This window comes from Lupinus angustifolius, chromosome LG13 (genome assembly GCF_001865875.1).
Source record: "Lupinus angustifolius cultivar Tanjil chromosome LG13, LupAngTanjil_v1.0, whole genome shotgun sequence".
Taxonomy (NCBI): domain Eukaryota; kingdom Viridiplantae; phylum Streptophyta; class Magnoliopsida; order Fabales; family Fabaceae; genus Lupinus; species Lupinus angustifolius.
This window is the reverse complement of record NC_032021.1, coordinates 2,165,761-2,183,796: the sequence shown is the minus strand read 5'-3', so window position 1 is coordinate 2,183,796 and position 18,036 is coordinate 2,165,761. Positions and strand designations below refer to the sequence as shown.

Sequence of the window (18,036 nt, the reverse complement as noted above, 5' to 3'; positions counted from 1 at the left end):
CAAATGAGTCTCAAGCTGTGCCAAAATTATTTCATTTTGAGAAATAAAAATGTCAAATGGCTGCACCTTACCACAACTATTATATTAGTTTGCGCAAGACGAATGCGATCACCTATCTAAACAGTGTATCATTCTTCGTCTCAAGTCAATTACATATTGACATGTAAAGAAAATAACATTTTTAAAAACAAAAAATAATAATAAAAAATAGCATTCTGATTAGTTTGGGATAAAGAGTGAGACACAAGTTTATTATTGTGTCATCTTTTTTTCTTTTGTACATTCGTGTCATTAATACCTGAAAGGGTTTCATTCCTTTCTTGTTTATCAATTTATATATAAACTATATATATTCATGATGAGACATAATAAGTCAACAATTCATTGAAGTCAAGTTGTTGAGATATTAGTTTTCCACCTAGGTAAAAAAGGATTGCCTTGTTCTTTTGGGATGATTTTCCTTTGTTTTTCTATAATGACTTTAAGGATTCAACACACAGAGTACCATTTCTTGCATCTGGAGCTCGGAATGAAGTACAAGTCTACCTTATATCATATTAAATTATAATTACATAACTCTTTCATTCATCTTATGTATTACCTATAGATTTCATGTATCATATACTACATATCAAAGTCCGTTATAAAATAAGTGTCATAAAATTAATAAAAAATTGATCAACTACATACCCAAATAAATAAATTGGGTACATATATCATATGATCGGTAGGTATAACTTAAACCCCCTGGCATTTGCGACTAATTTCACTTAACTAGAGAACACTCTGTTTATTGTATAGTGAAATAGGGCAAAAGCTACAATTAATTTAACTATAATTTTTTTAAGTCATTATTTGATAAATAAATTAAAATCACTACATTTTTTATATTTTACCTATTTGAAAAAAGTAAATAATCATTTTAGTCTATCATGTTTTTCAATCTTACCAGACTAATTCCTAAAAAATTGAAAAGCCCAAAGTTGTCCCATAAAATTCAAATGGGGTCAAATTGATTATTTTTAGCCTATTTTATAACATCTCACATAAACTAATTTGACTATAAAAAGACTAGTTTGTTTAACCTACATTTAAAAAATTTGATGGACCATGGACCAAACTAATAATGTCAAAAAACACGAATGACAAAAATTAATATTTACTCTTAAAAAATTATCTATTTTATAACACAAAAGGCAGAGATTCCCTCGAAAAATAGAATACAGTGCATTAAAAAATATTGAGCAGTATGTTAAAATAAAAGTGTAAATATGTATTGCTAATATAAATATTTATATACAATTCATATTTTATTAAATGTTTATTTGTATTAATGATTTATGATGCAATAATAATAAATAAAATTAATGAGTATGAAGAAGAAAAAAGAGTGTTAGATGCCTCTCATTACTATGCCTTAAAAGAATTTTATGACAATTTTATGGCTCTCTTTAAGGGCATTTTATGTCACTTTTATGGCTTTGTTTCCAAGCATCCAATGCTTGGAATCCAAGATACCAAGACTTTGCTTGCCTATAAAAGGACACATATAGAGAGCTTCAAAATCATCTTCACAACACACAACATCTCTTTCATTTACACATATATTGTGAGTGCATTCTTGGTGAGAATTCTTGTTCCATTTGAGAGAGTATTTGTGAGAAAAAATATTGTCATTTGTCCTCATCATTATAAGAGGATTTCTTGTACTCTTCTTTTTTACATAGTGGAATTTTGCTCTTGATCGCCCGTGGTTTTTTTCCTCTCACACTGAGGGGTTTTTCCACGTTAAATCTTGTGTGTTATTTTCTTTATCCTTTACTTGCTTCTCTTTTGTTCTCAATTGATTCAATCCTGTGCTTCCGCATTGTGCTCTAACCTTAACAAGTGGAATCAGAGCTCTTACTAAATTGAGAATTTCAAAATGTCTGCAAAATTTGACATTGAGAAGTTTGATGGCAAAATTAGCTTTTCTATTTGGCGAGTCCAAATGAGGGCCGTTCTTATCCAGAGCGGATTAAAGAAAGCTTTAGATGGGAAGTCAAAGAAACCAGTTTCCATGACCGATGATCAATGGGACGAGTTGGATGAAAAGGCGCTTTCAACAATTCAACTTTGTTTGTCGAAGGAGGTTCTTCGTGAGGTTGCCAATGAAGAAACCGCTGCGGCTTTGTGGCTGAAGTTAGAAACTTTATACATGACCAAGAGCCTCGCAAACAAGCTTCGTCTCAAAGAACGGTTATACACCATTCGTATGGTTGAAGGTACTCCTATTCAAACTCATCTTGATGAGTTTAATTCTATTATTATGGATATGCAAAATATTGATATTAATATTGAAGATGAAGACAAAGCTGTTTTGTTGGTTGTCTCTTTACCTTCTACCTATAAGCACTTCAAAGAAATCATGTTGTATGGAAATAATGATACCTTATCCTTTGAAGATGTTAAATCTAATTTATTGTCCAAAGAAAAATTTGATCTTGAAGTTAATTCTGTGGACAAGGGTGAGGGCTTAAGTGTTCGAGGTAGAACTCAAGAAAAAGGGAGTACCAATTATAAAAAGTTCAGATCCAAATCCAGAGGTCGCAAATCCAACAAAACTTGTCGCTATTGCAAGAAACCGGGGCATGACATTCCTGATTGTTTTATCTTAAAGAAAAAACAAGAAAAACAAGATAAGGGAAAATTTCAACAATCCTCTGAAGCTGCTAATATTGAAGCCAATTCTGACGGTGATATTCTTTTATCTGTTGTCTCTTATAATAATAGGAGTAAAACAGAATGGATTCTTGATTCTGGATGTACTTTTCATATGTGTCCTTATAAGGACTTATTCACCACTTTTGAACATGTTGACAGTGGTGTTGTTTTGATGGGCAATGATACCCAATGCAAAGTTGCAGGAATAGGTACTATTCAGATCAAGGCTCATGACGGTGTTGTCAGAACCTTGGCTAATGTCCGCTATATTCCAGATTTGAAGCGGAACTTAATTTCTCTTGGCACCCTAGAGTCTCTCGGGTGTAGGTATTCAGCTGAAGGTGGAGTTCTAAAGGTATTGAAAGGTGCTATGGTATTATTGAAAGCTAACCGGATTGGTAGTTTATATGTCTTGCAAGGTTCTGTTGTGACAGGTTCAACAGCTGTATCTTCTTCAATGCATGATAATGACATTACCAAATTATGGCACATGCGCCTGGGCCATATGAGTGAAAAAGGTATGCACCTTCTAAGCAAACAAGGTCATCTTGGTAAACATGGCATTGGTAAATTGGATTTTTGTAAACATTGTGTTTTTGGGAAACAGAAAAAGGTTAGTTTCTCCACTGCAACTCACCGTACCAAAGGTATTCTTGATTATATTCATTCTGACCTTTGGGGGCCTTCTAAATTTCCTTCTCATGGAGGATGTCGCTATATGATGACCATCATTGATGATTTTTCTCGCAAAGTTTGGGTTTATTTTCTGCAGCATAAAAATGAGACTTTCTCCACTTTCAAGAAGTGGAAAACTCTTGTTGAAACCCAGACAGGGAAGAAAGTGAAGAAGCTTAGAACAGACAATGGATTAGAGTTCTGCAATGGTGATTTTAATGAGTTCTGCACAAAAAATGGTATTGCTAGACACAAAACTATTCCAAGAAATCCTCAACAAAATGGTGTTGCAGAACGGATGAACAGGACTCTACTTGAGAGAGTTCGTTGTATGCTCTCAAATGCTGGGTTATGGCATCGGCGTGAATTTTGGGCTGAAGCAGCATCTACTGCTTGTTACCTGGTTAATCGTTCTCCACATTCAGCACTTGATTTCAAAATCCCAGAAGAAATTTGGTCAGGTAATCCTGTTGATTATTCTAACTTAAGAATCTTTGGATGTCCTGCTTATGCACATGTTAATGATGGTAAATTAGCTCCAAGAGCTGTTGAGTGCATATTTCTTGGTTATGCATCTGAGTCTAAAGGATATCGCTTATGGTATTCTGATGCAAAGTCACGGAAATTAATTCTTAGCAGAGATGTGACTTTTAATGAGGATGCATTTTTATCTTCTGGAAAACAATCTATTGTGTCTTCTTCTACTAGTACAGGTAATCTACAGGGTACTAGCGAGAAGGTGGAGTTGATAGTGAAACCTACAGTTCCTAATGTTGATGTTCCATCTTCCTCTACAAATCAATCTAGCATTGATGATCATTATGTTGATTGTGATGACAGTACAACTTCTCCTATTCATCAGCAAGAAGATGATTATTGTATTGCTCGAGACAGAACCAGAAGACTAATTAAAAGGCCAGCTAGATACACTGATGGTGATAATTTAATTGCTTATGCATTGTCAGTTGCACAAGAGGTAAATGATGATGTTGAACCTGCCAGCTATACAGAAGCTGTTTCTTGTGTTGATTCGTCACAGTGGCTAGTGGCTATGAATGAAGAGATTGAAAGTCTTCATAAGAATGGTACTTGGGCTTTGACAGAGCTTCCCGAAGGCAAACGACCATTACGATGTAAATGGATCTATAAGAAGAAAGACGGTATTCCCGGGGTTGAAGATCCAAGATGCAAAGCACGACTAGTTGTTAAAGGTTTTAATCAAAAGGAAGGTATTGACTTTAATGAGATATTCTCACCTGTTGTTCGTCATACTTCTATACGTGTTTTGCTTGCTTTTGTTGCTTTATTTGATTTGGAGTTGGAGCAACTTGATGTAAAGACAGCTTTTCTACATGGAGAGCTGGAAGAAGAAATTTACATGGAACAACCTGAAGGATTTATTGTTCCTGATAAGGAGCATCTTGTCTGTCGATTGAAGAAATCATTATATGGCCTTAAGCAAGCTCCCAGACAATGGTACATGAGGTTTGATTCTTTTATGATTGGGCAAGGTTATTGCAGGAGTCAATTTGATGACTGTATTTATTTCCAGAAATTTCCAAATGAATCATTCATATACTTGTTACTGTATGTTGATGATATGCTAATTGCTTCACGTGACAAGTCTTTGATCCGGAAATTGAAAATTCAACTCAATAATGAGTTTGAGATGAAAGAATTAGGTGCAGCCAAGAAAATTCTTGGTATGGAGATTCACAGGGATCGTCAAGCTGGTAAATTGTTTTTATCCCAAGAGAAATATATTGAAAGAGTGCTTGAAAGGTTTAATATGAATAATTGTAAACCTGTTTCTACTCCACTTGCTGCACATTTCAAGTTATCTTTAGATCTTTGCCCACATACAGAGGAAGAGATGGAGCGTATGTCACATATTCCTTATGCTAGTGCAGTTGGTAGTCTTATGTATGCTATGGTGTGCACTAGACCTGATTTAGCATATGCTGTTAGCATGGTAAGTCGATATATGCATAATCCTGGAAAGGATCATTGGAGTGCTGTAAAATGGATTTTTCGGTATCTAAAAGGTACTTCTGGTATTGGCTTGGTATTTGACAGAAACAAGGCTACAACTGATGACGTTGTAGGTTATGTTGATTCGGATTATGGTGGTGATATTGACAGAAGGAGGTCTCTTTCTGGTTACATCTTTACTCTCTGTAATAGTGCTATTAGCTGGAAAGCTACTCTTCAGTCCATTGCTGCATTGTCTACGACTGAAGCAGAATATATTTCAGCAACGGAGGGTGTGAAGGAGGCTATTTGGCTCCGAGGTTTGGTAAATGAACTTGGTCTAATACAGGGTGTTCTTACAGTGTTTTGTGATAGTCAAAGTGCTATTCATTTGACCAGGAATAATCGTTATCATGACAAGACCAAACACATTGATATAAAACGTCACTTTATCCGAGATATTGTTGCTATTGGTGAAATTATGGTGGAAAAGATTCACACATCAGAGAATCCAGCAGATATACTTACCAAGCCACTTCCGAATACCAAGTTCCAACTTTGCTTGGACTTGGTTGGTCTCTACAGCACTTGAGTGCCCTTCGGGGCATTATTTGGCGATGAGCAACTTATCAAATTCGAGCCAAGGTGGAGATTGTTAGATGCCTCTCATTACTATGCCTTAAAAGAATTTTATGACAATTTTATGGCTCTCTTTAAGGGCATTTTATGTCACTTTTATGGCTTTGTTTCCAAGCATCCAATGCTTGGAATCCAAGATACCAAGACTTTGCTTGCCTATAAAAGGACACATATAGAGAGCTTCAAAATCATCTTCACAACACACAACATCTCTTTCATTTACACATATATTGTGAGTGCATTCTTGGTGAGAATTCTTGTTCCATTTGAGAGAGTATTTGTGAGAAAAATATTGTCATTTGTCCTCATCATTATAAGAGGATTTCTTGTACTCTTCTTTTTTACATAGTGGAATTTTGCTCTTGTTCGCCCGTGGTTTTTTTTCCTCTCACACTGAGGGGTTTTTCCACGTTAAATCTTGTGTGTTATTTTCTTTATCCTTTACTTGCTTCTCTTTTGTTCTCAATTGATTCAATCCTGTGCTTCCGCATTGTGCTCTAACCTTAACAAAGAGAATATTCCATTCATTTCCCACTATAGCTAGCTACCTGATTAACTGAGTAATAACTGTCACAGAAGCATGCTTTTGCAGTAAAGGACAAATTCAAAGAGACAAAAATTGAGGTATGATGCCATAATGTCACATGACTTCTCTCACCATTTGTTAACGGAAACGGGAACACACTTATGGGTAATGGTATTTTGGTAGGACAGAGACGCAGGTATATATCTGAACCCAAATAAAAAACATTATAAAAAGCCAAATGCTATGTAACTTTTTTTCTGACCTCTGTGTCAAAATTTGATGAAAGAATATGTGACAGAAGATGGTGAACCTGAACCAGATAGTAACATGTTGAATGACATTGACCTTGAATTATTACAGTTTGTGTGCTCATTCAATGGTTTAAAACCAAGAAGTAAGTCATCAACCTATAACATCAATCAATTGTAGAGAAGAAAAAGGTTCCAACTTTGAACCAGGCATCAGAAAAATTGAAACATATTCATGAATCATCATAAGAAACAACAATGTAAGGATCAAATGTAGACCTACAACCTAAGCAATTATAAGAAAAAAACACAGACACACTACTAAATTTCACAGATGAATAAAACTTTAATACAAAAGGTGATTCACAAGGAAAATTCCAAAAAAAAATGACTAAGGGTAAGTCAGAAAAGTACCTGTTGCCATGTTTTGAAATGTAATTGTGCAATATTTTGAGCAGAAGGGCACATTATATGTCAGATTCGATTGAAGGAATTGTCAATTTCTCCCTTCTTTATGTGCTCTGCATAGAAACTGGTGGTTTGATTAATGGCAGTGAAAAAGTGTAACTTCGCTTTCATATAATAGAGGGGCCTTGACAAAAATGTAGTCTAATTAAAAGAAGTGAACAACCATCCAAGTTGACAAAGGTAGAATGAGAGTGTAAAATCTATTCACTCAAAAAAAATTATACAAAGTCACTGTATTGTTTATTCTTTATTTGGATTTTTTGTCAAAAATTATTGAGGATTGAAAATAAATAATAAATGATATAGTGACAGTATAAAAACACTTATTGATTTACTATGACAATATAAAAACAATTACACTGACAATATATACATTTTTATGTTAAAAAATTATTGAAATAAATAAATCCCTTATTGATTTACTACCTAACAAGTTATTTACTATATAATTAACCTATAGGGGTTGACTTGGTGATGTAAGGTTCCGCTAGATCTCAGGAAGACCTAAAGGTTAAATGTTCGATTCTTGAGAGTGATAATAATTGAGAGAGACATCCAACGAACTACAAAAGAGATTAGTTCATTCCCCAAAAGATGATAAGATATCATTGATAGTATCAAAAAATAGGTATATAATAAACATTCATTTTTTTCTTTATCTCTTGATTAATAATATTTTCATTGCTGATAAAATAAAAATAAACATTCATTTTCTTTTTGTACTACGAAGGGTATCTCATCCTTTTTAGGTAATGAAATAATCTCTTTCGAAGTTCGCGATTGTCCCTCTCAATAAATGTCGCTTACAAGAATCAAAACTTTTGACTTTTGATCTTTCTGGTAATCTAACAAGATCTTACACTACTATAGCAACGTCTTATTAATAAACATTCATTAATTATCAAATAACTTATTTCATTTATGTGTGTTATTTCTTACACCTAGTTTAGTTTAAATGCGAAATGAGTCTAAACTCTAGGATAAAAAAGACAAACAATCAGTGAAAAAGGTAAAGAAGATTTACTTTGTATTAATTGGAATATCAAAATAAATTAAAAATAGGTGGTATTCATATAATGGAAAAATGTATGTCTTACATCTTGTTTTGGAGCAAAAGATATAGGATCCAAAGATAAAAAGAAACTCCATCTAGTGAAAGCTAATTGAAAGCTAAGTTGCTCATAAATGGAAAGAACATGGCTTAGTCATCTACTAGAAACATAGCATGAGTCATTTCGAACTGATTTTTGCTGGAGGCTTTAGTAAGACACAATAATTGTGATGCTGTTTTGTTTTGGTGTGGTGAGACTAAGGAGTATGAATCCTCTCAATAATAGAGAGATAAGTCTGTGAAAAACTAAATAAAATTTAACATGTAGTAATATATTTATTCTTTTAAGTATAATAAAATATCATATTTATCATTCAAAATATAAATAAATTGAATTACTTGTTTCTCCATTAATAGAAATGATTTTTATTCTAGACTGAGTTATAGAGCCAACTTTAAAGGAACAACATTCTTATAATTTTTTCTCATGCCCTTCTTAGTTTTTATCTCTCAATTGTTATTATATCATAAGAATATATTTTTTCGTAATATCAAATGGAACTGGGATCCTATATCCCAAGATGATCCATTTTTCATATTCTTGTTCGCAGAGTGTCTCCAAATAATATAAAAATATTACTTTATATTTTTATAATTTTTTCTCTAAATAAAATAAAACATTTTGTTTGGTTTGGGACACCATTGAAGACACCAACGAGGACAGAAGATCTTCATCCCTACCAAATGTATCTAATCAACAATTGACACTTTAGTAATTGAATTCTTAATATTTTGGTTATACTATAAATCTAGTAGGACCTTATAACACTAGATCATATCATGTTGGCTCTATCATAAGAGTGTGAGTAAAGAGTTGCAGTATAAAATTTACCCTACTTGAACTTATTTTCAAAAACCCAAAATTACCCCTCCCATTAAGTATTAACTGCATCTGCATAGGATTGAGAGTTTGAGAGTGTACCCTACCTTAGTACTGGAGGAGATGACCCATCTAGTTTTGTGGCGCCCAATACTTAGAGCCCACTGGGTAAACCCAAAACACGGGCTGTTGCTAAGGGCCTATATTATCACTTACCAATGTTCTGAAATCATTTCTAATCCTACGATCTTTTTCACTCCATTTCTTAAGCATCAACCTTAACCATATCCATTATTCATGTTTATTACTTTTTGAAAGTTAATGATTATTGATGAATTGACAATATATAAAACTCTTACACTATCACTACATATATTTTTTCTCTCTAAGAGCTATTGTCATTGTTTTAATTATTCTATTTTCTTAATATTAGTTTTTAAATATTTAAGATACAAAAGATGAAATAATTATTTTTCCTTTTGTATCCTCAGTCCTGAGGGTGATATTAAGAAAACAACTAATTAATCATCATTTAAACCAAATTTCTGCATTAACGAGTGATCATTCCTTATGTGCATGTCATTTTCCCTTAAAAAAGGACTTCTTGTTGAGAAAACTAATTATAGTATGGTGAGAATATATCCAGCTAAAATAGAAGTGCCTTTGTTGAGAATATTGATGGTTAGAGAAAAAAAATCAAATTTATAGGGGAGAAAATGTTATCCTGTATTAGCTAGGTCCTCTTGCTTTTGTAACTTGCTATCTCAGTCCATAAAAAATGATTTTTAACTACCACATTTGTTAGTAATTGTATATATGAGTTTTATATAAGAAAGGTAGATATTATTATATTTTTACGGAAGATATGATTGCAATAATGAAATAAAAGTCTGACATATTTTTTATAAGTAGAGGATGCATCAAATCTACTGGTATAAAATCAATCTAATAATGGCATGGATAAAGGAAATATCTCTATCTCACAATCCGCATGGGTTTGCGCACTCAGGGAGGAATCGAGTGGGGGCAGGGAATGTTTCCTTGGTTCCTCTGATAAAGTCAATGTTTTTCATTTCCATTTACTAATTGTTTGAGCTTATGATTAAAAAACAGGTATATGTTGCCCCACATATTATATACTTGAATATAAATTATCATGCATTAATAATAATAAAATAAAAATAATTAATTTTTGTAATTGATATATTATGTTTTTATTAATACGAGACAATATATAAGATAGGAATAAGAAGAATAGATGTTAGTGAATAATATATAGAAATCTACATTCTCTTTTATAGACAAGAAAGTTACCTATGTGACTGTCACATACACCTTAGCATCATCCAAATCAGTCTTGGAAACTGAGGATCTTTCCATTCTTTGCATACTCAATTCATCCATCAACTAAAATTACAATGCATTCTTTCTTCCAAACAGATCCTAATACATCTAAGAATCACTTAGTTAAATAAAATCATTAAAAATATAATACATTGATGAGTATAAATTTAAGATTTATAATATAGAAAAACGCATCATGAAATTTAAAGGTGGATTATCTGAAGATATTACATAAATATACACAACTATATCGGTGTACCAGATAAGATAGAAAAAGAACTTGAAGTTACATGATACATACCTAAAACCTAAACTAAAGGAACTTGCTAAAAATCTAAAGATCCATTAACTAAAGGTTAATATTTAATAATGACTAAATAAAAATTTTATGGCTCCAAGAATAGATTTCTGATTTTCTTATTGTTACCAGCAGCGTCAAGATCCATAGGAAGTAGCGATGATTCAATCTCTTGTAACGTGAAATCAAGTACTCCAGAGTGGTGAGCTTTAATTCCTTTCGAGAATGACAACGTTTTTCTCTTTCTGGGTGCAGGTGGACATTGCAAAATCAGTAGGATTTTGTGATCCTCACGTGTTGGAGTCTTGAACCCGTCCTTTGAATCTTCTTGATAATCCTCCTCCTTGTACGGTGAAATCTTGAGCTTCAAGTTCAAACATGCACGCATCACTTCGCTTTGTTGCTCTTGATCACGTTCTTGCACTGATTGTTGTTGTTGTTGTCCTTTTGCCCTATCCTCGAACTTTTCTGGGGTTTGAGTTTGACACTCTTTATCTTGGGTTTCCTTTGCGAGCTTTTCTTGCAACAAAGTGGAATCTTGATCTTTCTTTTGCTCTTTCACATGTTTCTCAGAGAGAAACACTTCAAGATTTGACGACACGCCCATGAAGCCAAACAATCAAATACTTGAAGAAAAAGACAAAGAAGAAACCTAGAAAGAACTAGGAGGAGAGAAAAATATCCATTTTCTCATACGATTCTAACACAATAGACTTTGTTAGTGTATTATGAGAAAAATAATGTGGAGAGGTGAGAGAGGCTTTGAAAACGTGTTAGGTGAAGGATCCAATGCAACCAAATACTTTCTCTTTCTCTTTCTCTCTCTACTATAGGAGGTAGGAAAAAAGAGTGAGGGGACTTTTTCTATGCCAGTCAGCCATCAACTTAGGATCAATTCTCCCTCTTATGAATTATCAATCTATCTATATATTGTGTATGGTACATTAGTTGGTGTTAGTATGTTAGTATTTTGATGTAGTTGAAACTCTACCCTTAACCTTTTTTACCATAATCATTAAACCACTTTATAACTCTCATTTTTGTTTATAGTGGGACTCGAAACCACAAACTTCTGCACTCCATTCCTTACGACCTCATTCTTCACCATTAGATCATCCCTCCCAGTAAAACACTATTAGTGACTAACCAAGATCTTCTATTCCCAAATATTCATGTCTCAAACTAATCAAATTCCATCAATTAACATAAAAAAATATGTTTTGTTTTTATATTTTTTCTTTTTAAGTATGTGATAATTTTCAATTGGATGAAGATCCAATCGAATATAGAAAATGAGACAGGTGATCCCATCCATTAGTAACTGGTGACATAAGAGTTAGTGGATATAATGCATGTCTTTATTTCCATAAAAACTCACAAGAGAAAAAAAAAAAAAAAAGAATCAAATCACTGTTAAATTAAATATCATTGACCATTATGCTTGCAATACTTATAAAGCCACATCTTATTATGTACTATTTTTTTTTTAATTTTACCAACAACAAAACTACAAAGTATTCATATCAATATGTGGTTGGTTCATTTTAGGATTTATGTGTATATAAACTATTATAAGGGTCCCCACTAAAATTATTCCCCACAGGGTGAAAGAGTACGCTAAAAACGAAAATACTACACAATACGCACTACAGAGTAAACACACAAGCAAAATCCCAGCACCCAAATATATTCAGCATGCTTTGGCTGTATCGAAGTTCAGAAGGTGGATTTCACAAATGGGTCCTAATGCTGTCATTTTTTCATGATGTTGATAATTGAGGCACTAGAGGACTTTAGTTGAACTTAGGATTCCATAACTTGAATGCCAACCATCACGGGTAGTTAAGAGATTAGGTAAGTTTGATTTTTGGGTGATACAACTGTATTACTGTACCAACGAAAATGATCCATAGTGAGAGGGAAAGTATCAGAAAAAGGGTTACTTACAAATGATTAATAAGCCAAGCATGTTGTGTAAATTTGTATTTTAGCTAGTTGGGTCCTTTTTACTTGTAATATTTATCATCTGCTGAGATTAAGTAGAGAGATTGACTATGCATTAAACTATAGTGGAGGACCCAATTGGATTGCTTGGATTTCATCGCATCATCCAACATGATGTATACAAAAGTAACTTATTTTATGGACCATATCAGTGGGTTTTTTTGGTTACTTTTGCCTCATGTTTTGCAATTCTGAAAACAAAGTAAGCGAAAGCTTAAGTGAGAGGATATAATAAGGCCAGGAGAGATTGAGAGCTAACATGTATTAGTGTATCAAAAGCACTACATGAAGAAGAAAGGATAGATACTTATATACTCTGAGTTTATTAATAAAATTGTTAATATATGTGTGAGAACATAAATATGTTGTCTAAACCATGTTTGAATTTAGGTAATTTCGGTTTCACACAAATGAAAACAAGTGTAAATTAAATTTTTTAACATTCATTATTATTTCTGTTTTAATTTTGCTTTATTATCATTAGTGCGATATATGATTTAAGATAACAAATATTTATTCACACCACATTTAAAAAAATAATAATTAATATCAAAAAATTATAATATATGTAGGGTATATGAGCTAGCAAGTAGCAACTAGGCCCAACTATAAGTAAAAGTAAACAAAGCTCAAAAAGTTCTCATGAAGCATAATTGCATTGTATCCCATGCTGATGCCCAGGATTTTGCATCCCATCTAAGGTCATAATGTCCTCATATCCCAAACAATCATCAATTAGATCTCCTTGCAATTATTTAAATTTTCCAACCCCTCTTTATTTAAAAGTTGATTATAAATGAATAGTAAAAAAATACAGTAATTATGTAAAAAAGAACTTTTTGAAAGTCGGTATATATAATTTTTCTCATATTTTAATAGACATATAATTTTATACATATTTATTAAACAATAATAATTAAGCATGTATTCCACTAAGTTCAGTTGGCTACCTATAATTATTGTACAGTGAGACTCAAATATATCACTTACAACTATAGTTGATTAAAATTACTTCATATTAAATTTCATGTGAATGCAGCTGTCCACAACACACAAGATATATTAAGAACTGCCAACTTTAATTTCGTTCGTCCTTTGTCTTTTTCTTCATTTTTTCCCTTTGGATTGGAAGGATTATATATAAACTTATAAAGCTTAAATGAGTTAAAAAATCCAAAATAAAATTGAGGGGTGAATAGAAAAGGAATTGAATGGTGCAAAAATAGGAATGCTAAATTTAGGTGTTGGCTATTAAAAGCTACGGAGTGATGAAAACTTGACCGCACGTGTGATGATGGAATTGAATATCGGAGAAGGAAACGGAGGTTAGAGATGCGTAAGAAGTATGTGGTGAAAGTGGAATTTAAAAACGGAAAAGGAGAGAAGGCGTTAATTCCGTTCTAAGAAATCAAGAGTGTTTTTGAACCCAAAGAAGGAGAAATAACCATTCTCTTCTCTCAACACTCTCCTTCTTTGAACAACATCACCCTTCTCATTCTTCAGGTCACTTTCTCTTCTCTATTTCTCATTGCAATGACACTGGATTGGAGAATGTAACCACCATATTAATGTTGCAATGTAGAATAATTTTAATGTTAGGTGGTTAATTTGAAACAATCTGTTTGGAGGATCCAAATCTGAAAATGTTTTAACAATTTATTTTGATTCTCTATTGTTGCAATACGTAAATTTATTTTAATCTACATTTGATGTTGAATCAACTACCCTGCCTAAATTATATTTTTCATATATAAAATGCAAAATATTTATAAAATGTTGTGTTAAAAACTGCATGTGATTATTTTTTTATTGACTCTTATAATTCCAACAACCTGTCTAGTGTCTACACTATGTTTGCATAAGTAGTTTCTTAAAGAGTTAGTGCTTTAGTATATAAATTTGTACATTGACAATACATCGATATTAAACTCATGTTCAAAGCTTTTTGTCTTCTATTTTTTCAGCTGTTAAAAGAAAATGGCAGATGGTGAGGATATTCAGCCACTCGTCTGCGACAATGGGACAGGAATGGTTAAGGTAAAACACCCGGATGGTTTTATTTCCATGTTTTTTGGTATGCAAAAGTCAGTGGCTAGTATTTTTGCTAGTGTTTTTCACATGCCTGTGAGTGCTGTGGTACAATTCAATTTCTGTTGATTTATTGTGAGTCTATTGTTTTGCAACATTTAGGCTGGATTTGCTGGAGATGATGCTCCAAGGGCAGTATTTCCTAGCATTGTTGGTCGTCCACGCCACACCGGTGTGATGGTTGGCATGGGTCAAAAAGATGCATATGTTGGTGATGAAGCTCAGTCCAAAAGAGGTATATTGACTTTGAAATATCCAATTGAGCATGGTATTGTTAGTAACTGGGATGATATGGAGAAGATTTGGCATCACACCTTCTACAATGAACTCCGTGTGGCTCCAGAGGAGCACCCAGTCCTGCTCACTGAAGCTCCTCTCAACCCAAAGGCTAATCGTGAAAAAATGACCCAAATTATGTTTGAGACCTTCAACACCCCTGCCATGTATGTTGCCATCCAGGCTGTTTTGTCCCTCTATGCCAGTGGTCGTACAACTGGTTAGTCGCTTCTTCTTTAAGACTAACATTTTGTTGTTTTTGCGCTACATTTTAAATATGCTAATCTGACTAAGAAATGTAAGCATGAAGTTATATAGAGGGGAGAAATCTCTATTATTCTAATCTGATGCTTACATTGTCTAATTTGGATGGTTTTCTTTGTGGTTGTTATATTAATTTGTGCAGGAATTGTTCTGGACTCTGGAGATGGTGTCAGCCATACTGTCCCCATTTATGAGGGGTATGCCCTCCCTCATGCCATCCTCCGTCTTGACTTAGCAGGACGGGACCTCACTGATGCCCTCATGAAGATCCTTACAGAACGTGGTTATTCCTTCACTACCACAGCTGAGCGTGAAATTGTAAGGGATGTGAAGGAAAAGCTTGCTTATATTGCCCTTGATTATGAGCAAGAGCTTGAAACTTCAAAAACTAGCTCTGCTGTTGAGAAGAGCTATGAGCTTCCTGATGGACAGGTCATCACCATCGGTGCCGAGCGGTTCAGATGCCCTGAAGTTCTCTTCCAACCGTCCATGATTGGAATGGAAGCTGTAGGCATTCATGAAACCACATACAATTCAATTATGAAGTGCGATGTCGATATTAGGAAGGACTTGTATGGAAACATTGTTCTTAGTGGTGGTTCTACTATGTTCCCTGGTATTGCTGACAGAATGAGCAAGGAAATATCTGCTTTGGCCCCGAGCAGCATGAAGATTAAGGTGGTTGCTCCACCCGAGAGAAAGTACAGTGTCTGGATTGGTGGCTCTATCTTGGCTTCTCTCAGCACATTCCAACAGGTAAATATTATGTGATGAGTTAATGCATATGCCTTTGTTCCTTTTAGGGGATACTAATGATAGTATGACATTGATGTTTCAAATGCAGATGTGGATTGCAAAGGCTGAGTATGATGAAGCTGGTCCTTCAATTGTACACAGGAAATGCTTCTAAATGATGCAAAGTGGCTTGGTGAATGAAAATATGATTGTCCTCGTTTTCTGTTTGAAAATGTGTGTTGTTAAAACAGTTAACTAGGAGAGAAAGTGGAGTTGATGGCAGGGTTAATTCTTTCATTTCATTTGTTTTATTAAGCTGATCTTTTAGTTAAAAGATCAACCTTCATTCAGTTCATTATACTTGTTGCTTCCCCATATTCTTATAAATAAGATGGAATTGGATCGCTGCATATATTATCATCATTGATTCAACATTCATACTAAAGAAAATAAACTAACATGGGATTGTTTATTGGTTCAGTTACATTGAAATTTGTTGTAAAACAAAGCTTGGTAGATCAGATATTACTAAGTTATAAAGATGTGAGGTAATGTATATAAATATCCTTTATCGTAATGGTTACATTTCTAATACAAGGAGTTGACATCAAAATCTACTTGACAATTCAACTGGAGTTAAAATTAATCAACATAATTTTTATATTATTAAGATAACCATTGAATTATTTAGATAAATATTGAGTTATTAAGATAGACATTGAGTTGATCAATGACCCATTTAGCTAGGCCCAATTTCCCTAGTCAATTGTTTTTATGTTACTTTCTTGGTATATAAATGAATCACCAATTGTATTCTAATCAATCAATGAAAATAATACCAAGAAGCAAGTTTTCTTAAGTTCCCCATCTCATTTAATTCCAATTTATATATATAAAATTCTAATTAAAAAACAAGTGTGCACTTCCTTTACCCTGAGCTGCTTGTCATTGCTTTCTGAAGGATAATATAAAAGCGGGAGCGATTTAAAAAACATAATACAATAATCAAGCATCAACACCAATATATGGAGTTGGACCATATAAATCAAATAATGTCATGATATGTATCATAAACCAAACTTTAGAATAAGTTTTCTTTCTTTTTGAAACCAACTCACAAATAGTTCATCTAGAATAACTTAATCAAACATAAAAATATATATTTACAGATTAATTAATTTATAATTAGAATGAAAAATGTCTTTGGCTCGAAATCTTTTTCATATTAAAAAAATATGAAAATAAAATAAATTAGTTTACATGCATATTATCCAAACTTGAGGTGCCCTGATTTCCTTTCTTTTACTTTTTAGACAAAGGATAAGTATGAAAAGTAGCGAAGTTATTTGCGAGTTGATGTGCCTTACCCTTCAAGCTATATTTAAAGGATCTTTAGAATATTCGCTAAAGGGTTTCAGACTTCAGAGTTCATACCCACAGATTATTAAGAATAGATCCTATCTTTTGCTATAAAAAAATATTAACATGTTAGGTTTTTTATAAAATATTTAGATATGTTTTACATACAATATAAAATCTGCATGCATATACACAGTCCTTGAAAGTTGAAAATTGATTATTAAAAGAAAAAATATATGATGTAGACATGTAGTAAAGTTATTTATGATCCCAACCAGTGCTTTATTCTTCGCTGGCTCTCTCAGATCCGTTAGTTAATTTTAACAAAATGAAACTTTTTTGCATCTGGCCGCCATTTTAGACTTTATAGTATACCTACTTAATAGCTTGTCGCCGCATGTTCAAAGTTAGCTTCAAATATTTAACAACTTACTAATAATTTATGGATGGATTCTCTTTTACTAGTTAGTAGTCTATTTAATACTTTAGTTTTTTTATTAATGTGTT

The 18,036-nt window shown here is 33.0% G+C and overlaps 2 protein-coding genes across 4 annotated transcripts; one reads left to right on the top strand and one right to left on the bottom strand.

The window, feature by feature from the left end:
- On the bottom strand, nucleotides 10,720-11,629 carry LOC109325054. Its single transcript, XM_019557197.1, has one exon. The coding sequence runs from the start codon at nucleotides 11,408-11,410 to the stop codon at nucleotides 10,892-10,894; it is 519 nt and encodes a 172-aa protein (XP_019412742.1). The 5' UTR covers nucleotides 11,411-11,629; the 3' UTR covers nucleotides 10,720-10,891.
- Nucleotides 14,150-16,587, top strand: LOC109325956 (actin-like). Of its 3 annotated transcripts, none has more exons than XM_019558591.1 (6): nucleotides 14,150-14,310; nucleotides 14,772-14,844; nucleotides 14,998-15,391; nucleotides 15,578-16,191; nucleotides 16,280-16,355; nucleotides 16,433-16,587. In XM_019558591.1, exons 2-5 carry the CDS (start codon nucleotides 14,785-14,787, stop codon nucleotides 16,343-16,345), a joined length of 1,134 nt encoding a protein of 377 aa, XP_019414136.1. In that variant the 5' UTR covers nucleotides 14,150-14,310; nucleotides 14,772-14,784; the 3' UTR covers nucleotides 16,346-16,355; nucleotides 16,433-16,587. The 3 variants fall into 3 exon arrangements, with proteins under 3 accessions (XP_019414136.1, XP_019414135.1, XP_019414134.1); XM_019558590.1 differs by having other exon boundaries at nucleotides 14,151-14,310; nucleotides 16,280-16,362; nucleotides 16,435-16,587; XM_019558589.1 differs by having other exon boundaries at nucleotides 14,151-14,296; nucleotides 14,767-14,844; nucleotides 16,280-16,585.

Excerpts from the sequence above, each read along its gene's own strand:
- LOC109325956 (XM_019558591.1), top strand. The coding sequence starts at position 14,785 with ATGGCAGATGGTGAGGATATTCAGCCACTCGTCTGCGACAATGGGACA. Across the intron at positions 14,845-14,997 it reads ATGGGACAGGAATGGTTAAG|GCTGGATTTGCTGGAGATGA; the intron begins GTAAAACACCCG and ends TGCAACATTTAG. Across the intron at positions 15,392-15,577 it reads TGCCAGTGGTCGTACAACTG|GAATTGTTCTGGACTCTGGA; the intron begins GTTAGTCGCTTC and ends TAATTTGTGCAG.
- LOC109325054 (XM_019557197.1), bottom strand. The coding sequence starts at position 11,410 with ATGGGCGTGTCGTCAAATCTTGAAGTGTTTCTCTCTGAGAAACATGTG.